This window comes from Scylla paramamosain, chromosome 5 (genome assembly GCF_035594125.1).
Source record: "Scylla paramamosain isolate STU-SP2022 chromosome 5, ASM3559412v1, whole genome shotgun sequence".
NCBI lineage: Eukaryota > Metazoa > Arthropoda > Malacostraca > Decapoda > Portunidae > Scylla > Scylla paramamosain.
Genome location: NC_087155.1, coordinates 24,413,100 through 24,437,555, shown reverse-complemented (window position 1 = coordinate 24,437,555; position 24,456 = coordinate 24,413,100). Strand labels below are relative to the sequence as shown.

The window sequence follows — 24,456 nt, the reverse complement described above, 5'->3', positions numbered from 1 at the left end:
CACCACCCTCTCCCTCAATGTCAAGGATAACCCGCCTATCCTCTCGCCTACTATGACTCCCCAATTTTGTACTTTTGGTTATGGTTAGGATTATAATTCTCGCGGGCAGGTTAATCTTCGTTCCGCCCGGTGATTATGATTTTATGATTACCCTCCTCCTCCTCCTCCTCCTCCTCCTCCTATCTTGTAGCGGTGTGTAATAAGATCGTCAGGTGAAGGCGTTTAGAGGTTCCTTCGTCAGAACACCCAGATGGCCGAGAGAGAGAGAGAGAGAGAGAGAGAGAGAGAGAGAGAGAGAGAGAGAGAGAGAGAGAGAGAGAGAGAGAGAGAGAGAGAGAGAGAGAGAGAGAGAGAGTCCTTTTTTTGTCTTAAACGTAGCAACAATAAGAAAAGGAAAGGACGATAGTTAGAAACTCAACTAAACAAGCTACTCTCTCTCTCTCTCTCTCTCTCTCTCTCTCTCTCAGGCAGGTCGTCACGTGATTGCCAGAAAGGTGTGATCATGTGCAACTCTTCACCCCGCACACCTGTTGGCCATGTTGGGTTGGGCTACTTTCTCGTCTTATACATCTGCTCCATTTCCTTCATCTCTCTCTCTCTCTCTCTCTCTCTCTCTCTCTCTCTCTCTCTCTCTCTCTCTCTCTCTCTCTCTCTCTCTCTCTCTCCTTCACATAGTTGAAAGGAAAAGTAACTTCCGCAATCTGACCTTAGCTACTTCCTTGCTCTCCCACGAGTCACGCTAGAGTAGTCACACACACACACACACACACACACACACACACACACACACACACACACACACACTATGTCACGGTGGGCAAGCAAGGTAAACAATCGACTTGCGGGCTGACCCTTCACTGAACAGCTTGCGGTCAGTTGCGTGGCACGGGCAGCGCACACTTTCCTACATCTTGCAAAGGTTGGGATCTCTCTCTCTCTCTCTCTCTCTCTCTCTCTCTCTCTCTCTCTCTCTCTCTCTCTCTCTCTCTCTCAAACATTAACGATATATTTATCGTTAATTAGCAATTATTATCAACGACAAAATAAATAAATAAAATAATCATAATAATAACAATACTAACAACAATAATAATAATGATGATACCTAACAGTAAGGGTAATCGCGTATTAGTGGCGCGTGTCCCCTGCAGCAGTGTGTCCCCACGCACACCGAGGCACGTCAGCACCTACCTGCCCTCGAACATCCCAAGCCCAAAGCATGTTCCTGATTACTAACTAGCCCTCTGTTCTGGCCTTCGTTTTGGCAACTGTTGCCAAGATACGCCGTGACGTCTGCGATAACATGATTAATGACTGCCTTACAGAACCAGTGCTCACTTCCCCAGTGAGGTGCACAGTACACAGCGGGTGTGGTGGGAATCATGGCTGATGACTACCTGCGGGATGAAATAATGAACGTGTGTCACGGTGGCGGGGGGCGCGAGGCTGCGAGGCGGGGTCCAGCACACCTACACTGCCGCCCACACCACGCGGCGCCCTACTCCTTCACCACCACACAGCTGCTTCGTGATCATGCCAATCCCGCCGTCACTCGGCCCCCCAGCCTCTATTTGGTCCTGGCTTGGCTCCTCACCGAGAATAAACAACACTATAGCGCGTCCGTCACAGGTGTGTGCCACGACTTGGCTCACCAAACACCGCTCCTTCCAAACATCCTTCGCGTGTTCCAAACCATACATGGTCTCCACTTCATAACTTTTGAATAAACGAATTCGAGAAGAATCACTGAGTCCTCGAACACGGAGGGTGGTGTCAGTCATCACAAGTGACACCCCTGCCAGTCCAGCCAGGCAGCCAGGCGCTGGCTCGCGCTAGGTTAGGTTAGCCTGGCTCATGCATGTTAAACTCCATTATCAACACTCCTCTTTTCCAAATGACGCATCAAGCACTGGTCCGGCGGCGTGTGAGCTACAAGGGCAGACACTCACTGCGAGGTATCCTGCTGGGGCTTCAGAGTAACAAGGTAGTTATCCCGCGTCCTGGCAGAGTGGAGGCGTGGGTTGTGCCGTGTTCGGCAGCGCGTCGGTCCGTTCAGGTTGAGGGTGCGCCACTGACTGACTGAGGCGCGAGGGTCTGAGGGAGGCGGCAGGCTGGGGGCTGGTGGCTGGCTCTGCCTGGGAGCGCCTCACCCGGGCTGGTTTCAAAGCCACCATAGGCCCGTGCTAGGCCCGCATGCTGTGAAGCAAGGCCCTCACTACGCCTAACACAGACTCTATAAATGCCAACCTACACCTTCACTCCATACTGTCCACCTACGTAATCAAAGTGGAAGAAAAATACAGCTTCTGGTAACAAATTCGAGATAAACACAGGGCTCATTAAGACATTCTCGCGAGGCGAAACTTTCTGAAAAGTGTTTGTGTGCACGCGACAGGATACCCTGCCTTCGTTCAGCGACTCACCCGCCTCGCCTCAGCTGGTGCAGGTCGTCCTCTATACATTAAACGCAACCCACATTATTTACGCGACGATCCAAACACGACAGACGTGAGTCGTGCCGCTCGCCAGCACTTCCTTCCACGCCCCTCATCAAGGACGCTGCCTACAATTTACGTTAGGGCGTGACGCAACATCACCGTGTTGACCGAAAGAGCGTGACGCAAAAGGCGATGCTAAGGAGTTTCCCACAAACACCAAGTGTATTTATCGTTGTTGGGCGGTCTAATCCCAACTCCCGCCTCAGGATGCCCGGTCATTCTACGGGCGACTACTGATCAAATACATGGTGCTGGTTTGGCCTCGTATTTGTAGGTTTATAGATAGTTGTGTGATCTGTATCCTTGTGTTTGTGTAAAACTCCCGCACGTACAACCATCACACCACCAAACACAGACAGGAGGGACAAGGACACAGTGACACACGGCTGATAGAAATGTCACTTTTATGTCTTTCCCCTCCTTTGATGTTCCACAGCAGCCAAAACAAGATATAATCAGTGACATGTAAATGTATTTCGCTGGCACCTGTAGTACAATTATAATGGTCATGTAATAGTTTTTCTGGTGCTGAATATGTTGATCCTTTTCTTTGGTCTGGATAGAGGAGAGCAGTACATGAAGTAAAACATAACTCCTTCTATCCCCAAGATATCGCTGTGGCAAAACACATGCAACCACTCCACTACACCCGCTCATGCTGGCAGTGTGCAATCTATTTCTTCTACCTCTAGTCTAACCAAAGGGCTACCAAGCAAGTCCCAGCAAAACAGAAACCTTTCCAACAAAGCAGAACAAGAACAACTCATCCACTCTGTCGACAGCAGTATGGCAAGAGGGTGTTCAGCACAGACACTTGCACACACCACCAATACTCAGTCTCACCATCAACCACTAGATGGAATACACTGTGTAAAGACGAAATGTGCTGCAGTAAACTTTGTGAATATAGTAACAAACCCCCTTCTACACAACATATATATGTATATCAATTATGGAGACAAATAAAAGCATGCTATTCTATGTAAGCAAAGAACAAGACAGGTAAGTACAGTGAGGACATAACCTGTTTAGTTATACATATCTTCAATAAAGAATACATGCATCCATTATATACACCAGACAGAACACACTGCCCTTGGATCTCCCAGTGGTAATGGAAGCACAAATTTCTTCAGCAGAGCACCAGATACACCACTTCATCATGTAAGCAAACAATACTTCCCTACTGGTGTATGAATGCTACTATAATGTTCAGAATGTTACCAGATGTGCACTGTGCCTGACTGGTCATTGATCACTTATGGTTCTCAGCAGTGGTCTTACAATACTTTGTTACATCACCAAGTCTTCCTATCACTCAGCCACAATGTCACTAAGGCACACCATCCAATTCCACTCACTGCTGATACCTGTACTCTGCATGTTGCTATGATGTTCTACAGGAGTCACCCTAACACTGGCCACCACACACTGACCTGTGGTATTTCCTGATTATTTTGTCACTGCCTAAATTTTAGCAAGAATCTATTCAAAATGCAAACTATTCCACCACAAAGAAAATCAGGTATCAGACTTCATAGTGAGAAACCCAACAGTGTTCTGAATTCCTATTTGAGAACAATATTTATGCATCTATCTATTTCCTTTCCTCTAGTTCTGGTGAACTGATAACCCAGCCACTTTCATACCATTGATTTTGCTTCACAATGAATGCAATATTCACCATGAAGGAGAAGTGGACATATGAGTGACTCCACTTCAATCCAAAATAGTACACATGGTAATATTTTATACAAACTTACATATAAAAATTTGTTAACTCCCCTTCAATCCAAAATAGTACCTATGATAATATTTTATACAAACTTACATATAAAAATTGTAAGTTCCTGAACAAATAAAGAAAAGATGGCATGCATGTATTACTGGTCAACAAGGTGAAAAAGATCAAGGAACAAGTCTCAACATGTACTCACCCTGCGCCGAGCATGCTTGCGGGACGGGACAACGGCAGGGGCACCCAAGCAAGGGCGTGCCTCATTGGCCAGTGAGGCGGAGAAGGAGCGCGTAATTGAGGAGATTGCTACCGAAAAAGTTGATGAAGAGGACAATGGCGGAGTGACTGGTGCAGAGATTGGTGGGGACACTGAGTGGTGGGTGCGAGGTGTGTGAGGCTGGTGCTGGTTGATGGCCGGTGGGGTGGATTGAAGGGGGGACAGTGGGGAGCGGGGTGATGGGGGCAGCAAGAGAGGGGAGAGGTGGGCATGGTTGCGGGGAGAGTTGACAGGGGAGCCCCTGGGCGAGCCTTTCAGAGGGGCAGCATCAGAGGGCAGCTTCAGCAGATCCTTCGAGTCTATCCGTTCTCCTGTGGAAAGAAAAAGAAAAAAATACAAAGATTAATGGGGATTACTGTATCCTGAGAACTGCCCATCCTCTCCTGTCTGGGGGATAAAACACTACCATAAGCAGGCACAGTACCTTGATAGAAGATATGCATAGTGTGTGTGTGTGTGTGTGTGTGTGTGTGTGTGTGTGTGTGTGTGTGTGTGTGTGTGTGTGTGTGTGTGTGTGTGTGTGTGTGTGTGTGTGTGTGTGTGTGTGTGTGTGTGTGTGTGTGTGTGTCAGTGTGTCATATGACAATGCTTATCCTTGGCATTTCTTTAATTTTTATCAAAACAGGCTATTACTTTCAGTTTTTTACTAAAGTTATGTTCAAAAGCTTCCTTAAAAAAAGCACCCAAAACATGTTTGCTTTTGCATCTGTTTGCTGAATTAAGTTGCAGATTAAATAATATTCTGAGCCTGAAATTTTGCAAAAAAATAAATGAATGAATAACATTAAATTCATAATAAATAAATAAATAAATAAATAAATGTTTTCTAATGTATGGAGTGTCCCTGATACATGCTGATACCAATCTGTCATTCTACAACAACATTTTGGCAAATAGTGATTACTCTCATAATACTTGATTATAGAATCACACTCAAAACACCAGCACTGTCATTATAACTATTTGCTGCAGTAAGTTGAGGGGAGAATCCAAACTATAGAAACCAAGTACGAGTATATACATGAGAGGAATATTTGGCTTTATAATTAGCCTAGCAGTAATGGTCTCTTGACAGGGATGGGATCCAGTTTAAAAGAAATACCGTCCTTGAAATATGTATTTGTACTGTTAAGAAAGACTTCCAACCCAGATTACTTGTATTATGAAATTGCCTAACTGATGCAAATATCTATGAGTATATCTGGAAATTACCTATTACAAATGAGAGCATCTTGCACTGCAGGCAATGAAGTGCATTACAATAACTCTATAACAGCCATATTTTCTGAGAGCCATTGTTAAAAATTGGAAAACAATATTTCACTTAAAACACTGATTTCTGCAAAAAAATAAATAAATAAATCATAACTAAACAGCAGTTTCTGCTGGATATATACATAAAATGGCCCAAACACAAAATCCATACCAGATCCCTATTGAAAACTTCATGGCAGCAGTATTTCAGTAGTCTTGTTTCACATCTACTAATTATTCAACTATAAGTTAAAAGACATAGGTGAGAAATGCCAGGAGTAACAGAAATCATTCATATATTGCATCAATGGCATAAAAATAATGTTATCCTCTTCACATTACTGATACTTAAGTTATGAGTAACTGAAGTCATTTGACATACATCAGAAGACTAGGTTGGCAAGTTTGATGAATCCAGGCCCAAGTCATGAGCCTCAAGTCAGCACCTGAGGGCCTCAGCCACCACTCTCCCACACTGGCCACATGCACTCCTAAGTCCACGTGTTAGAATATTCCAGTTTTTATAGCCTTTTCCTTTGATACATAAGAGGCTTTTTACTAACCTTTAACTGGTTACAAACTGTTTCTACAACCACTAAGCAGTCTGAGTTATTTTTATGTTTCTATGTACAAGTTTGAAAACAAAATTTCAACTCTTTAGTCTTTCCGTCACATACTCTGGTGAAAAGTATCACACAAAAAGACCTAAAATTGTCTCAATGACAACATTTTCAATCTCTAGTCATTATAGAACAACAAATATACAAGTAAAACAGCTGAGGCAAACTTGGATCTCTACATCATTGCCATTATGAGGGAAAGGAGTATAACAACAGTGCAGCAGCAGCAGCAACAGGATGCCATGGTACCTTTGGTGATGGAGTGCAGGATCTCGCTGCACCACTGCCTCTCCCCGGGTTGGGACATGAACTCCCGGAAGAGTGCATCTGTCACGCCTTGCAAGTTGCACACTTTCAAAGTCATTTTACACCTGCAATAATAATTACAGCATTAGTATAGTGAACTATTATTGATAATCTATCTATTACAGTATTCCAACATCTGCTACATGAAAAAATACAATATATAAAATTTGTTTAAACTTTATTTCTCAAGCCTTTCACCAAATGTGGCCAAGACAAGACCACTACAGTCAGTTTGATTACCACATCCTAGACAAATGTGCTGTGGCTGGCATGCCTTTGGGGACACTCAGGACACACACATCTAAACAGAAGGTAAGCAGGGCAGTTGTTACCTCCTTGGAATTTTCCACTCTAAGCCTATTTTGAAGATTGTGTGTTTTGATATAATGCTGCACATATATGAATGATTGTCCTCCCTTACAAAAATCCATACATGCTCCTGGTCTGGGGGAGACCTCTTTCCCCTGTCTGCATTAGAAGTTCATAACACTGGATTAGATTTAGTTCTGAAAAGTCCCTCACTGTCATGCCACCTAGAGAATGATGCATGGCAGTTAGTTTGACTTTAGGGAGTCCAGGAGCCACCCTTTATCAGTGCTGGATAGCATCTGCTTTTCTTATCCAAGAAACCCACCTTCCCACCAAGTTTCCATGCTTGCTGTATATTCGGAAAAGATAAAGAAAAAAAAGAGGGAATATCAAATAAAACTACAGTTATACCAATGAAACTGCAAATCTGCTGTTATCCGGAAACTCCAGGCCACCCCAGCAGCAGTGACATGGAAAACTGGTAAGTACATATTACAGACCACCACATGCCAGAATGATACCAACATCGGTAAGAATGTCTTTAATTGGCATTGCCAACAGTGTACACCAATGAAACCCACTATTACAGGGTAGACGAGTGAGTGAAGTAATGAGAGCAGATCAGCAGGCGCCCTTCATCCTTCATTCCTCATGGTGGCCCCTCCCTGTCCCTGTCCCTGCCCTCACCGGTGGTCAGGTCACACCCTCACACCCTCACCCTGCCCTCCACGCCCTCACCCGCCTCACACAACACTCACCTGTGCCAGCCTCAAACACCCACACCACTACAACCATCAACACCTCCACGTTATAATTAAACACAACAAAGTAATGAAACTGGCGCGCTTGACTGACAGGTTTGTTTACATGATACAACACATGCCGGTCGAGTTGCGCAGTCCGGATTTTTTTTCCCCCATTATACATATATAAATTTAAAATAAACAATAACAGACTATATATATATACATATATATGAAATAAAACAGAAGTATTAAATAATATGAGAATAAATAAAGGATGAAACGAAGAAAATATAAGCTAGGGGAGAAAAAAAAGCAGCTAATAAGATACAAAGGGATAGAGGTCACAAGAAGAAGAGTAGCGTGAGAATTATTAATAATCCATATGACAACCGAAGGGATGCGATGACGTAACGTGAAGAACTTCGATTCCTCTCTCTTTTATTTACATCTTAGTATATCATAGAGAGATCAGAGCAGCATGAAGCTGAGAATGTTCATGATTTTCTTGTTTCATTTACTTATACCAAGAGAGAGAGAGAGAGAGAGAGATTTATAGTATGTTAAATCTTCGCTGCAGTATAGTAATTTTTTTCACTGATATTTGTCATGGGGAAATTCTTGTTAGTTTTCCCCGAAAATCTTCCTACTCTCACCGCTTTCCTCCATTCAAACCACTTGAGCGGCACGTTTCTGGTTCGTTCTCAAGTGGAAATTAACCTACAAAAGAATTATCTATCTATCTATCTATCTATCTATCTATCTATCTATCTATCTATCTATATATATATATATATATATATATATATATATATATATATATATATATATATATATATATATATATATATATATATATATATATATATATATTTTTTTTTTTTTTTTTTTTTTTTTTTTCTTTTTTTTTTTTCTTTTTTGGCAATTTACAGACGATCCCACCGCTGTCACCAAAATGTGTGCCGATTTATCTGGTCACATATTAAGAATTGCCAAATGATATGTAGATAATGATCCAGATATGTGTTGTTCTGCACGCATGATTTTAATAGGAGAAAGTGGTGAGAGTGGGAAGACTTTCGGGGAAAACTAATGAGAAACGTTCCTCATGACATATGCCACAATGCAGTATATTAAAAACTAGTGGTTATTACTAAGATCCATTTTTATGTCTATACAGTTATTGGTTTAGCATTATACTCACATTTACTTGCAGATGTCCTTCTAGAAAGAGGCCTGTTAGGTCTGTGACTTCAGTTCTGGAGCCTTGGTGATTTGCAAGTGGACACTATGGGGTTTGTGTAATCGAATGCAATTTTTTTTTTTTTTTTACAAAGTCTAAAGATCTCTTACCCGTTTCTCCTAACACTAGGTCAGCACACTCAGTAATAAAGAAGTCACTTATTTACCTGATATTATTACAAAAGTATTCATGGCTTACCTTTAACTATGGTGGTTCAGCTTTTGAGGAAAGTGTGCTTTAGCATATAAATAGATTCGAATAATGATCCAACAATAAATACTGTCGCATCCCAAAATGAGATTACCTCACTAATACAGAGCGCATAAACCTAATATATATATATATATATATATATATATATATATATATATATATATATATATATATATATATATATATATATATATATATATATATATATATATATATATATATATATATATATATATATATATATATATATATATATATATATATAATGCAAGAAAATATTGTTTTGAGACTCACAGTGTTTAAGTTGAACATTTCCATAATTCTATCTAAGGTAACAAATGCCTAGTTTTGCAAAAATTCACAGGTCACAAGTGAGCTAAATATTCTCAACCCCCCCCACACACACACACAGTGGAGTATAAGACATTTAATTATAATATATATATCAGTGAATGAATTTGAAACATTAAAGGGAAAGGATGTGCATGAGGGAAAATGAAAAGTCAAATATTTAAGGGAACACAAGAAGTTGAGGAAACAAGTTTGAACAATGCAAAAAAGTAAAGCTTTCCCCTTCTAAGTAAATGTATCAGGAGTGGACTAGAAGAGTTAACAGAAATAAGCAGTGTATATCATGAAGAAATGAGTGGATGAATATAGTTATAAGAACAGGACTAGGAGTGTACTCTACAACACACACACATACACACACACACATGTGAACAAGTGGAATGAACTCAATGAAGATGTTGTGAATGCCAAAACTGTCCATACTTTTAAGACCGAAGTGGATAGCTATAGAGATGGGATACTATGAGATCACTCCCCTCTCATTAACCACAACTAAATAAATACTAATAGGTAAATACATGCAGAAATATTAAAGTCTGGAACAAGCTGAGTGATGTTGTATCAGCAGTGAGTGTGCACAACTTTAAGGAAAAACTAGACAAGTGTAGATATGGTGACAGGACCACACAAGCATAACTCAGGCCCTGTAAATTACAACTAGATAAATACACACTGGAAGGGGAGATGTTTGAGTGATATAAAAAAATAAAGCTTCCTTCTCAGAAATAAGGATTGTTGGAACAGACAAGCAGTGACAGAAGCAATGTGTATATGTACATCAACTAAAAGATGAACTGAACAAAGTGAGTGCAATCCAGGCCCTGTGTACTATAACTGAGTAAATAAATACAACTAGGAAAATGCACATACTTTTGTAATAGGTATATCTGGCCTACTACCAGCAGAGGTGGATATCCATGAAAAAAGTTGAACGTATAACACTTTTATTAAATATATATATTCCTAAGATATGTACAGATTATATATTGTTATGTCATTCACGGTCTTACCGCACAGATTGTGAACAGTAAAGTTTATGTGTAATAATAATACTGCCCTAGACTCATGGTGGGCCTCATGAGCACCTGCCCCTCACAGCAATGTAACACTGAGCCCCGCACGGTGGGAGGACGGGAGGTGGACACTACTGAACACAGCACTGCAACTTTCGTGGCTACCTTCTTAGAAAAGTGCATATCACTATTTATGGGAAAAAGAAAAAAAGTAAAAAAAAAATAAAATAAAATAATAATAAATAAATAAATAAATAAAATAATGAGCCAAAGTTGAATTTACTTAGTATGAATATGTATGTATATAACAGTTTTATATCACTAGTTCATATGATAAGGCAATTAACATTTGATATAGCCTAGCTTTTTTACTTTCCCCAGAAGCAGGTGTTGTCTGTTGATACATAACTAATAAGGAATACATATACTGACATACAAACTCAACAGACACAGCACATGTTTGCTTTTGATGTTCTATTGCACATGACACTCCATAATATGCAGTTGTGAAAAATGTTAAGTAGTATTTACCCAAAACTGAACCTTCAGATAAGGGGCAGTAATATCATGACACCTACAAAATCACATTCACACAGTTGTATGAGCCATAACATCCCAAGAAGCTAAATTAGTCATAATCCTTGTACATGGCTGGTTTGAAAGTGTACAGGATACCAAGCATATATAAAAACTATTCCACACTCTGGCACCCTAAGTCGTCTCAGTATATGTGGTTTGACCTACTGATTCTGATTTATTCATACAGTAGTATAATGACTAGTTACCTAGGCCAGGATCTAGGTGTTAAGGTGATGGGCAGAATTAAACTAATGTATATACGTATGTTTTTCTTTTCTGAAATACAATTAACATGTCTGATATGAATTAATATGCTAGCTTCTTATCATATGACTTAACAAAATTAAAATGCTTAAGAAATCATACATTCCATTATCAATACCGGCATAGTTTGACAAAAGAAGCAGCATCCTTGTTCTGGAATACAACACTGTACATGAAGTATTAACTTATTTATCCTCACTTGAGAAAATTACAGTTTATTATTTAGCAAATACATATTTTGAGAAATAAATATAGCATATAAATGTTTATGTTGATAGCTTTGAAAGTGGCTGATATGATTTTCTCAACAATGTATTTCTATAAATTCATATATGAAATTCCTTAGCTTTATACAGTATCCTGATTAAAACCTAACAAAACCGTAAACAATGTAATATTTTCATATATATGATTTTATACTAACTTCAGATACATTTTTAGAGATGAAAATTTTCAGAAATCATATTTCAATACCTAGAGAATGTGAGAAAAAATCTTTTCATTAGCTGTTGTGATATAAACACTGCAATAAGTTATGAACTACATTTGATGCAGATACGTACACATTTGTAAAGTTTTATCACATTTTCTTGAATAAAGAAAAATTAAGGAAGACAATGGTACACATGAACAAAATAAAATGAAGACAACTATAAACACATGTATGTAAAACTTGGTCATACATCCACACTTCTACTATGGGCAATATAAAAGTACTACCTAATGTTAATCATAAGGCCACCCTATGACAAGGCATTATGTCCTTGTTTGTGACATGAAACACATCTACACTAGAGACTGTTCCATGACTATTTGCTGTTCGTCATTATCTTTGTCAAGTCATCCACTCTTTCATTACCTTCTCCTCAGCAGCTCCTCATTAGTTTGTCATTACTAGTCACCATTAAATGCCTCAGAAATGGATTTATGACTAGAATTGTTTTCTTTTTCTTTTTTCAGATGTCACATAGAAGCTCAATATCACATATGTATATACTATGGTAACTTCACTGTACACTACAACACAATCAGCAAACATCAGCCTTTCCTAAACATGTCACCACCAGCTACTGTCCACACACTGGTGAGCTTGTCCTTCCATCACAGATTTCTCAATACATGTTTTCCTATTAACCATGTTATTTTTTACAGTTATTGTTTGTAGTTCCCCAAACTATACAAGTTTAATGGTTCATACATATATGTTTCTTACTTGGTCAAAAGAAACAACTAAGCAAACAAGACTGACGTCCTAAGTCAAAGTGGGTCAGTGATGCCCGGTGGTTATCACAAGAGTTAAGATCTAATATTGCAACAGCACCATACTTCTTTTACATAAATAACATCCTGAAAGTCTATACTTAAAACTGTGAATTACTGATGAATGCTTCACAAATTTTATAAATGATTTTTCTTAACCTTGTATAAAAATATAAAAATGTACAGTGTTTATAAATTTTCCATATGCATACTCAAATTAAATGTCTGGTAAATGGCTTATTAATGAATTTGTCTTAATTTTTTACTGCACCTTTCATGAAATGATTATACTATTAATGTAACCAACAAGTACAAAACATTACATACAATATTGGTGAAATTGTTCCCATATACTGAAGAGGAGACCAAAGGCTCTCTTAAACATTATACATGTATTATTTCTGATTGTTAATATTACTGGAAACGCTATCAGATATTAGTGATCTCAATCCTCCAATGAAAATTTCTCACATATATTGGGTTAACTATAGAGCAAAACAATTAAAATCATAGGAGTGATCATATATTATTACAATCATTAATTAGTTTGGTCTCACTAACTTCAGACCTTAAAATAGTTACGAGTTGTATGCATTAAGAAAAAAAAAAAATATATATATATAGTGATTCCATGCCTAAGAGAGCTTATGTTGCATCTTATGCATTATAGAAATATGAACTGTGGTTAAACTACTGTTTGTGACAATGAAGTGTTACAGAGCATTGTATCTGTCTTCCATTGCATAATGTTGGAAAAAAAAAAAAAAAGCATATTGCTTTCCAAACTTAGACTAAGTAAAGATCCGAGATCAGTTACTATTAGTTGTGGAGAAAAATGAGGGCACTCAGTCACTGTAAATGTTCTTATCAGAGATTCTGATCAACTTTCTTTTACTTTCAAGAAGAATCTGTCTGAAAGGAATCTGAACAATGCACAGCAGTTAGTACAGCAATGCTTAATTAAACATACTTTCAGTAAACTTGGTAATACAAAGGACATGATGTGCTTATTTTCTTAAAGGTATTTACATAACTGTTGTTCATAGCCAATTTTTATCTGCTATTTGCCAATATTAAAAGCCATAATAATCAAACCAAGAACTATTTTCATACATTACTTTTCCATTATGTACATTAAAGTTTACAAGGTAATGAATGTCCCCATCTTTCATGTTTCTTTTGTCTAATTATTATTTTCAGTCACTTTTATTGATAATCATTCCAGGTTGCTCTTCATACACCAAAATGAACGAGTTACAAGAAAAGGGAGACAAGTCTGATGAAATAAAATTTGTTTATAACCTGAGAAATTATCTTTCATTAAAGATATAAGTACATATCATCAATTTTCTTATAATGTATAAAAATTGCCATTATGATGAAAAATGCCATGACAATTTAGCTTCAGTACGGCTCCAGTATTAGCTTTAATGCATACCACTCATTGTTATGAAACTTTTGAACTAAGGGTTCTTAGACTAATTCAGCATTATAATAGAGTATTTTGTGAGGACAGCACGAAAGACTTATTAACTTAAAAGAAGATTCATAAGGATTATCTCTCTCACACACCACATTCTTTTGGTAATTTTGCAACTGACAAAAGACTTCTTCACAGACCCAACATGTAGCATGCTCTGAGCATTAAAAGAAACTTGATAAATTAAAGTAGAACTTTAAAGAAAGAAAGAATACAACCTAATTTATGTTGTATATAATGTAATGCAAATACAGCAACATGATTATATAAAAAGAATTCCAATGAAACAAACCAATTCAGTCACAAGTCAGATGAACTATGACCCTTTTTTACAAATCCTGACATACAAAACTTATTTGAGGAAACCAATTTCACCATTACTTCTATATGCTAGTCAAGTTTTCAACATCCCAAGATTTTTCTCATGTACAGTTTACTGGAGTAATACACAGTCCCAGTGCTTCAATGTAACTGCTGGATTAATCTTGCAGGACAGTAAATCCTTATGTTGGACTTTGTCTGGTACATCAGGATCTTGTAAGTTCACCTACAGGTCATCGCCCATGATATGCTAGTGCCTTGGAGTGAGGCTGTCTCAGATGTGAAGCATTCCTCATTACCACAGAAAATTTCTTCTTACTAATACTTTTTCATAAGAAACAGTCCTGTGGTTTTTGGACACACATAAAAAAGTTCTGCCTCAATCACGGGGCACAAAACATACAGTATTTGCCTTGATCTAAAAAAACAACCTGAGGATTCTTATATAAGGGAAGGATCTAACATGAAGTCATCATGACAGGTACAATCAACACTTGTTTTAATGCTAGGTAGAACTTTTGCATTACCTTTTTGCAGGATAAAAACTCACACATTCAATTATCACTTATTAGTTTCCTAGGTTTTCAGATAGAGTACTGTATTTTCTCTTTCTTCTTCAGATTCATCCTCTATAAAAGGTGTTACTGTTAAGGACACACGTTCTAAAGTGTTCGCAGATTTTAAACCTCTGTATGAATAGTCATTTGCCCAGCACAGGGATCCTGTTGATCTTGCCTGGAAAAAAATAAAAAGAGAGCTTTAGACAGATACAAAAATATAAGTATCACTATAAAATATGTAAAATGAATATTGCAAATGCTATGCTGGAGTGAAATATTACACATAAACTCAAAACAAGTTGTAGATCAATGATTACTTTTAAACACCAATCTTCAACTTTTAAAAATAAAGATCTAACCTTATGTACAAAATATATTGAAATCATCATGGTTGCTCTTCACACAAGAAAATTCAAGCTCTTTGACCATATCAACCCAAGCATTAATTTCCACCAATTTCAGGAGGCAAAATCTCTCTATAGGTGGCTGCCTTGGGTAACTAACTACTACTGTATATAACCAACACATATTGCTGTGCAACTGACCTTCATGCAATGTGGCAGTATGAATCAGTCCTCAAGGCCTACTAGAGGCTAAGATGTGAGAGAATGCTTGTACATAGCTGTGATTGTGAGTGTATTTATCTATTTGTTTTGTACAGAGAAGTAAAACAAGAAGAAAACAGTAAAAATGTTAAAAATTAAAGTACATGCACAGTACATATTTATACTTTAATCCATGTTTCCTATCACCACCTTGTTCTACCACCTGTTTATATTTCTTACATGACATATTCAAGTGTGCAATGTTCTGTTTTAAGTGAAAGGGAGTGTGAGCATGTCTCAGCTATTTCCCTTTATAATGAATAACCAGCTTAGTATACAGATAAATGCAGAGCCGATACTGGCCTACCACTCTGGCATATGACCTTCACAATACCAAGAGTCATCTTAATACACTTTAGTCTCCAATACTTGAGGTCCCAGTCATGTTACTTTGATGCTCTTAATTATTTGTATCTAATTTTTGTTATGGAGATGACAAGAAGAATAAATTTTGATACTTATATTGGTCCAAAGAAGGAAGTGTTGGTCAGTCTTGGTTATACAAATTTTTGGATTATCATCTGCTTTCTTGTTTGTGTTGCTTTTATTGGGAGCTTTTTGCCTTTCATAATGGCTGGTTTTGACCCACACCAGAAAAGTGTAGGAATGGACTCCATCATAATTTGAGGATCATCTGTATAATACTACTACTTTAACAAGTATGAGTCTATTTGTTCTAACTTGAGCTGCAAATGCTGTTGTGAATTCTCGTAACTTCGTTCTGTATATTGTGGTTTTTATACTTGAGAGGATAGAGATGATCATAGTCCTCCCTGAAAATCTCTCACACAGACACACCATTCACCTATTATTAGTTTGAAATGCACACATTGGATGTAAACGTAACTTGCTAAAGTGGGAGAATTTCCAATAATCATGCTAAACCCAGGCAGAGGAAGACATTTGTTAGGTGTAAGAGGTAGAAGGAGACCATGAGGATGATGAGATTATGCCAGGGATGCCGTGTGGACAGGAAGGGATGCTGCCTTAGGTACCCTTCAACCTCACCGTCACCAGTAAGTCATGGTGGCCACCAGTGGCCATGTACTTAGATCCTGACCTGCCTGAGAGGGGTGCTGTATGACTCTTCCATCCATATCCTCTACCACCAAACAAATAAGCACTAATGAGATCTTACAGTTACTTAGGTTAATTAGGTAGGCAGTCCCACCTCATTATTTTCAACCAGAGAGGGAAATGATACACAGGAATCACTCCATAAGCATGAACACTTCCTCAGAGCCTGCTAAAATGGAGCTAGGTGATTTCAATTCCTACTTGGAGAGAACTGACAGAAGATTAAGGCAGTGGGAACAGAATTCTCAATAATGTCAGTATTGCTGATCTAATATTCACAATGGGAGAAGATGTAGGAGGAATCTGCCTTCTGGGTTGTATTTTGACTGCTTAAGACCAAATTGCAGACATGGGGCACCAGGATGTCTTGGTAGAAGAGGTCCAGCAAGATGACTTTAAAATCCAGGTCTGATAATTAATTTAGAAGCTAATAAATTCATTCTAGAATCCCTTCTGAATACTCAGAGTGAAGTGTCACCACTAAAATGGAGTGTAGCCCACAGATTAAATCTGGTGATCCATCTGTCTAAGACCATCCCATAGGTCAAGGACATTTCGGGAGAGAAAATTAGAATATTAGGACAAGCTCAGGTTATCATCCCAGGTGCAAGTTATGATTTCATTACCAAATCAGTGCTCGTTTTTCTTGATTGTTATCTATCTATTGACATCCTGCTGGCCATGAATATCTTAGGCCAAGTTGTGTTAACCATTAACTATAAAGAAAACAGCGTTGGGTGGAATGATATCAGCCATCCACTTGGACTATGGGAACATCAGTACAGGAGCATAAAAATGTTAAGCATGGTCCAAGAAGCACTTGTGGAAAAGCCATGCCACTACATACGAGTAACTCAGGCGATGCGTGTGAATCCGTACAGAAGCTCAGTGATAGAAGTTGTGGTAGATGAGCCAGCTAACAACCATTTAGTTCTCTACCCTCAGAGTAGCCATGTACAGGCAGGACTACCGCTCCTGACAGTGGTCTCAGAACAACACACTTTCAGCATACCTGTGGTTAATAATACAAAGAAATCAATTTCCCTACACCCAGGCTCCATGTTAGCCTGCTATGAAATCACTACCAATCACAAGCTGCCAGGCTACATGGAAGGATACTGACACCCAACCTCAAGGGTAACACAGGCCTCCCTTGTTCTTTTCTGGCCATAACTCACACTAAGGCAGACACAAGTTCTCCTACCCAGACCAGACTCTCCTACTCAGACCACCAGATCATCCAACTTCTGACCAGCAGCCATGGTGAGTGGAAGACCAAACGTGTGCCAATAACACCAATGGGGCAACGTGCTAAGAGGTGATGCCTCAATCTCCCTGCAGGTGTTGTCAGGGGAGGAATTGCCAGGAAGGAATCGCCAGGGGACCACAATGACGAGCCAAGAATCACAAGGCCCGCCAGGGACGCCCTGTGGACAGGAAGGGACGCCACCTTGGGTACCCTTCACCCTCACCCTCACCAGCGAGTCAAGGTGGCTAACAGTGGCCACGTGCCTAGACCCTGACCTACCTGAGAGGGATGCTGCATGATTCTTCCATGCACAACCTCCGTTATCAAACAGATAAGCACTAACAGGATCTCAAAGTTAGTTAGGTTAGTTAGGTTGGCAGTTCCACCTCATGGTCTTCAACCAGAGAGGGGGGAAGCAACAGACAGGATTCCCCTCGGCCTGGCAAACATTAAGGTTTCCACCTTGTGAGTACTTAAATTACTCACAAGTATTTGTTTAATTTTGCTCTCTTTCTCTCAAACCAGTAAATTATTTTTGGAGTCTACTCCATTTCATTACTGTTACTTTTTCACTTTTTTTTAAATATGTGACTGGGGAATTGGCACAACAGCACACTGGAAACATACAATTATCATCACTTATCCAAAATAATTCAATATGCTCTCCCATCACACATGAAATGATCCTTATGCCCATCCTCCAGAAGCCATCCAAAAAGCTAAGAACTGAGATGAGTAAAGAAGATAGAATGAGTCACACATGCAGGCCATGCACATTTATGACAGACATTTGCAATGCACTATTACCTGATCCCCTAGTGAAACAATACTATGACTTTAAAACAGTATAAGACATACCTGGAGCACGGTGAACACTGCACCAAATATCACAAGATTGACAAAACAAATGGCAGCGATGAGTGTAGTAACTGAGTAAAAGTAAAGCTGTTTGTGTGGAGACTGCTGAGGCGTGGAGTGAAGGCTTAGGGCTATTCTTCTCTTGTCAGCCGAGACAGCACCATAACACTGGCCTGGGGAGTACACAATTTATTACATTTAGAGGCAGAGTACATATATTTACTGAATCATTACAATATAGGCAGATTTAATTATTCAAAATTTGACTTTTTGACAAATATGTTGATTGAATATTTGAACAGTGCAATAAAATTTTGGTAATTAAAATTTACTTTCAACAAATACAATTCTTAAATATCATTTCAACTTTAAGATTTGAGCACAATGAATTACACTGTGGATCTCATATATATTGAAGGACAAGACATTAAACAGAATGATGAAAATGGGAGGGCCATTGAAGTCACCATGCTCACTAACCAGTTGCAGGATCACAAGAACAACAAGAGGCTTCATCATCATTCTCATACACCCCTGGAGGACAACACTCTCTGCAGGTGCTGGTCTCCGGGTGAAGAGACTTGGGTGGCTGGCAGGAAGTACAACCATTGTCTCCTCCAGAAGAGCAAGTCAGGCAAGTACCACTGCACGTCTCGCATGCTTTTGAACTAAGGTTATAGTATTGCCCAGACGGACACTCAATGCACATCCCACCATCAAGTGTGAAGAAGTCATGGCAGGAGGTGCAGTCATAGAGGCCTGAACCTGAAGTAAGGAATATAAGATGTTAGGATACACACAGACAAGGCTGGTTCTAGTGTTCCTGGGGCCCTAAGCAGGATTATATTCAGGAGCCCCATTATGTTCTGCTGCTTGTATTTTTCCAAGGAACAGTATAAAGTTCTGAATAAGGAAGCAAATTTGAGAAGCAAATTAAGTAAAAAATAGAGAGGTATCACTTTACATACCTCTGCAAGTCAAACAGTTTTGGTAACAGGGAAGGCATTCTGCTCCCTCTGGGTAGTGAGAGGATGGACAAGAACCATGGCAGGATGTATTCAATAAAAATGAACCATTAAGGCATGAGGCACACTGGTCTCCTCGAGGCCCATAACATGTTTTACAGTTTTCTTCACAGGAAGAACACACTCCTCTATCTCTGAAGAACCTGGAAAACAAAAATAATATAATTCCTATATCTGATTAACTGGATGGGCAACAAAAAAGCCATTATAAAATGTGTATGAGATTAAAGCATGATGAAAACTTTTATTTATATATTATTAATTTTGGTTGTCATTATTTTGCCAAAAATACTTTTCCATATATCAAACTGATATATTTAAAAGAAAATATTATGTACATATTTTTTCGTCATATGTGTAATTACTATAAGGATGCATGCAATAGATATTGCAAGGATGCAGCTCTTTACTATGTAAAATGAAAATTTCAACACAGTACATGTACTGTAAAATTTACAGCAAATATTAGAACACAAATTACATTTACCTTGCAGGACAAGAGGCAATGCAGCTGTTGTTGTAGAGAAGGAAGGGAAAAGAGCACTGGCTACATGAAGTGTATGAGGAGCAGGACTGACACCCGTGGCGACATGGCAAGCATCGGCCACGATTTCCATAAAATCCCTCGGGACATTCCTGAACACACTGAGAATTGTGCAGATAGTAGGACTGTTCACAGTGAAGACATTCTGAGGCAGTGTTCCCAGTGCAGGAGAGGCAGGAAGGATGGCATGGCTGGCAGCTTCCATTTGGAGCAGAAAAGTATCCTGTAATAGGCATAAATCATATCATACAAGTATGTTTGATATACAAATGTGTGAATGGGGCAACTGACAATGAATCTTGTAATATGAATAAGGTGCAAGATTTGCTCCACCATATATCCTTAATTTTTACATGTATATCAATTGTTTTAATGTAATGCAATGAATTCTAACTTTTGCTTAAGTGCATTCTATTATCCACTACATAAACTTTTCTCTTAGTGCCATGTCTTAGGTTTCTGACTCTACTTATCTACAACAGAAAACCATAATTTTCTTGAATCATACAATTTACATGTTTTGTCTGTTGAAATCTTTAACATAACTTACTATAAATATAATAAGACAATACTAAAATGAACTGTTCATAAATTTGAAGCAGCTAGTTTAATTTAATAATCTTCTGATGATTATCAAAATACCATTTTCTGTTTATCCTTTTTGTAAAACAATCTTATCTGTTACAATGGCATATCTCCAGCCATCCCACTTCAACAGTAGTAAAGCTTTTCCACCCTTCATCTTTCTGTTATAGACACTACTGTTATGCTCAACATATCTTCTTCTGTACCCTTTAAGGCTATTGTCATCCTCCTCTTCTGTTTCCTGATGTGCTACTCCGTCAGAGTGACCAGGGACAAAATTCTTTGATTCCTTATATGACATGTATGTAGACATGCCACAAATCACACAACAAGGAAGATTTAATGATGCAAACATCAAGATGTAACTTACGTATGGTGCACCGGCTTGGCTGTGCAACACAATGGATGCCCTTCATCCTCCAGCCATCACTACAGGTAATGCAGGAGTCACCCATGCATGAGGCACACCCACTGGGGCATGTTTTGCAACTCCGAGAGCCTTGGTCTCCATACAAACCTAGGTATGAACAAGGGCATGAGTAAAGGGCTGTAATCTGGATAGTGATTTGCTCCTACAATATTATTTACAAAGAGAAGATTTGTGCAAGCTGGACCCTGTGTTCAATAAAAATTATATCCATAGCCTGAGATCCAAATTTTCCACTGTTTCTGCACACAGCCTCATTCACTGTCAGCAGTCTTCTTTTGCCCAACTGAATTCCTCTTTGATCCTTGAGGTCCTGTTGCACCTTCACAACATACATTTTTTGGCTTTTTTGTTTTTGTGCATTGCATGTTTTCATCAGCATAAAATTGTTTTGTAATATGCTGCAGGTGCAATGGTCCCTATATTCAAATTTACTTCAGATCAGTTTCCTGCCATGTCCTCTAGTTTGGAAGGACTTGACCAGGCTTTTACTTCACTAGATTTTTTTCTTTTTTATGAAAGCATGGTGTTGCACACTACCAAACCTTTTAATCTCAAAATACTATCTTTCTACTGCCTTCATTCTACCATATCCATATTAACTATGGTCACTTCCACACTCTTGAAATATTACAATGATAGAAATGATATTCAGAAAAATCTCTCCAGGATAATGTTTTGCTTCCTGTACAGCCTCATGATTCCAGTGTGACCAATCATGGGCAGCTGTAAAGCATCTGGGTGAATAAGATGACCTCCTTCAACATTAGTACTTGGATTTTAAGTAAATAATTTTGGTGAGAATAAAGTGCATTATGATGATGAATATGGGAGTGCTTCAGAAGAAAATTACAGCACTACGGAATTAGTAAGGTGTCTCAAGATAATATGGACACATTCAGAGGACTAATGCGCACATACTGTAAAGTACTTAAGAGTGAGGTACAAGGTATTAATGAGAAAGGGAAATATTTCATATGGAAAGAATGGAGAAAACAATATATTGAGAACATGTGAGAGGGATGTGATGTGCTTCAGTTAAGTTGTACTGGACAAAATATTCTAATGACATTTTTGCTACAATCATCTTTTGAAGAAGTTTTCTCGTAAGAGAGTGAGATGTTAAAGATGATGATTATAAAGATCTTAAGTTTCTCTACAACTATGAAGAAGTCATATTTTCATTATCTGTGGAAAGATAAATAACAAAATAAAAGCAGATGTACCTTTGGGGCACCGATATACACACTTTCCATTATGAAGGAAAGAATTGGGTTTGCATGAGGCACAGTCAGAGCTACTTCCCCCTACACATGTTTTGCACTGTGGGAAGCACGAACCACATCTGTAAGGCCACAAAAAATAAACGTTAGTGAAATATTTCTTCATGCATATTTCATCTTGGAACAGAAAAAGAAATATCTAAATTAAAAATAAGCATAAATTAATATCAACTGTACTTACGTGTTATCTTGGTTCTCAAAGAAGCCTTCGGGACAGGTGGTGAGACAAGAACCATTGGAGAGAAGCAGGTTGTGGCTACACCTCAGGCAGTGGTCAGGATTTGTACACTCAGCACACAGGCCTCCACACATCAAGCAGCTTCCATTACCTGTGTGCATCAAGATATTTCAGGAACTTTTTTTCATGACAGTACATTCAAATTATTACTTTCATCTCTGTAATTTATATCGGTCTTCTTACTAATTTACCTACCAGTCAATAGATTACACCTGTTCCTGCAAAATCCTGCAAGGAGGCAGCATAGTTCAAATTTAATAGTATACAGTTGTAGCTAACATTAGCACTAATATAATATGGAATCCTATTTGTAAACCACAGGAAATTTATCTTGCCTGATAAAACTGCCTTTTGTTACACTTTTTTTACACCATGTCATTGTTTATAAAAGTTGGTGTTGTGTCAAGAGTTTACATTATTATGCTCTTTTTTAATAATATTCATCATCACACTATTTTTATGTTAAATTTCTCTAATATTTTCTTCCTTTCTCTTACAGGTGCATGAAATTTTAAGTGAAATGCCTGAATCTTTTCATTTCATAAAACATACCTGCATAATACCCTTCCGGACAAACTTCCACACAGAGCCCCATGTGGAGAACATAGAGGTAGCCTGTCTGACATGCCAAGCATTGATTCTGAGCAGGGCCACTACACATGGCACAGTGACCATAACACCCAAGGCAGTCACCTCCTTCTGAGGCGTATGTCCCTTCTGGACAACTTTCAACACACTCCCTGCAAAGTAAAACAATTAAGAAGTGTAAATACAAGTGTTATTTAAGAAAATAGTAAAAATATACCTAGAAAAGATAATGTTCATGGATGACAAATGTACCATTTCATCATCACAATCATCATCATCACACTTTTCATTTTCACTGCAGGACAAAGGGAGCTGAAGCAGATATGTATAACAACAAATTTGAAATTGCAGCTCTCACCCTTCTAGCCGATAGTGTGCACATGATCTACACATGTCTGGTCCTGGGCCAGAGCAGCCTCCCAAGCACTGGCTGTGACACACCTCGGACTCTACATAATTATTCAGATCTTCCCTTTCAGGTGTGGCTGCTTCTTTGGTTTCTGTCACAATATTCCCGTCAGCTGTGGCGTAGGTGGCATTTGGACTTGACCCAGAGAATATCTGATCAAGGATGCTGTGGAACAGGACAGGAATAAGAAAATCTGAAGTACCTCAAACTCCATGTAATTCCTTACATCATTATATAAATTCTAAGAACTAGACATTGATAACAATACCTTGCAGTGAAAGGATTATTAGATGCCCTGAACACAGGTCTGGAGAAGGACTGAGTGGCCACAGGTGGAGAGATGGAGGAGAACGGGTCCACACGGTGGAACTCATCAGAGCGCAGGCGGCCAGGACGCTCCCTGGTTCCATGCAAGATTAACTGCCACTGGATCAGCACACCTGGAAAGGGTGACAGCCACATAATAGCTAAATATATATATATATATATATATATATATATATATATATATATATATATATATATATATATATATATAT

At 38.6% G+C, this 24,456-nt stretch overlaps 2 protein-coding genes across 3 annotated transcripts in view; both read right to left on the bottom strand.

The window, feature by feature from the left end:
* LOC135100690 (uncharacterized protein DKFZp434B061-like) overlaps positions 1 to 7,888 on the bottom strand; it is an 11,130-nt gene extending 3,242 nt beyond the window's left edge. The window contains exons 1-3 of the mRNA XM_064003856.1: positions 7,761 to 7,888; positions 6,637 to 6,758; positions 1 to 4,824 (exon numbers count right to left, since the gene is read on the bottom strand). The exon at positions 1 to 4,824 is cut by the window's left edge and continues 3,242 nt beyond it. Of these exons, the coding sequence (XP_063859926.1) occupies positions 4,421 to 4,824; positions 6,637 to 6,751 (519 nt within the window). The 5' untranslated portion in view covers positions 6,752 to 6,758; positions 7,761 to 7,888 and the 3' untranslated portion in view covers positions 1 to 4,420. The remainder of the gene's footprint in view (positions 4,825 to 6,636; positions 6,759 to 7,760) is intronic.
* A 2,595-nt stretch (positions 7,889 to 10,483) lies between these two features.
* LOC135100689 (furin-like protease 2) overlaps positions 10,484 to 24,456 on the bottom strand; it is a 52,480-nt gene continuing 38,507 nt past the window's right edge. For both annotated transcript variants that reach the window (XM_064003854.1, XM_064003855.1), the window contains exons 11-21: positions 24,186 to 24,357; positions 23,867 to 24,082; positions 23,473 to 23,660; positions 22,864 to 23,011; positions 22,626 to 22,744; positions 21,343 to 21,489; positions 20,331 to 20,610; positions 19,787 to 19,986; positions 19,299 to 19,583; positions 18,819 to 18,991; positions 10,484 to 15,204 (exon numbers count right to left, since the gene is read on the bottom strand). In XM_064003854.1, coding sequence (XP_063859924.1) covers positions 15,046 to 15,204; positions 18,819 to 18,991; positions 19,299 to 19,583; positions 19,787 to 19,986; positions 20,331 to 20,610; positions 21,343 to 21,489; positions 22,626 to 22,744; positions 22,864 to 23,011; positions 23,473 to 23,660; positions 23,867 to 24,082; positions 24,186 to 24,357 — 2,087 coding nt within the window. In that variant the 3' untranslated portion in view covers positions 10,484 to 15,045. The remainder of the gene's footprint in view (positions 15,205 to 18,818; positions 18,992 to 19,298; positions 19,584 to 19,786; positions 19,987 to 20,330; positions 20,611 to 21,342; positions 21,490 to 22,625; positions 22,745 to 22,863; positions 23,012 to 23,472; positions 23,661 to 23,866; positions 24,083 to 24,185; positions 24,358 to 24,456) is intronic.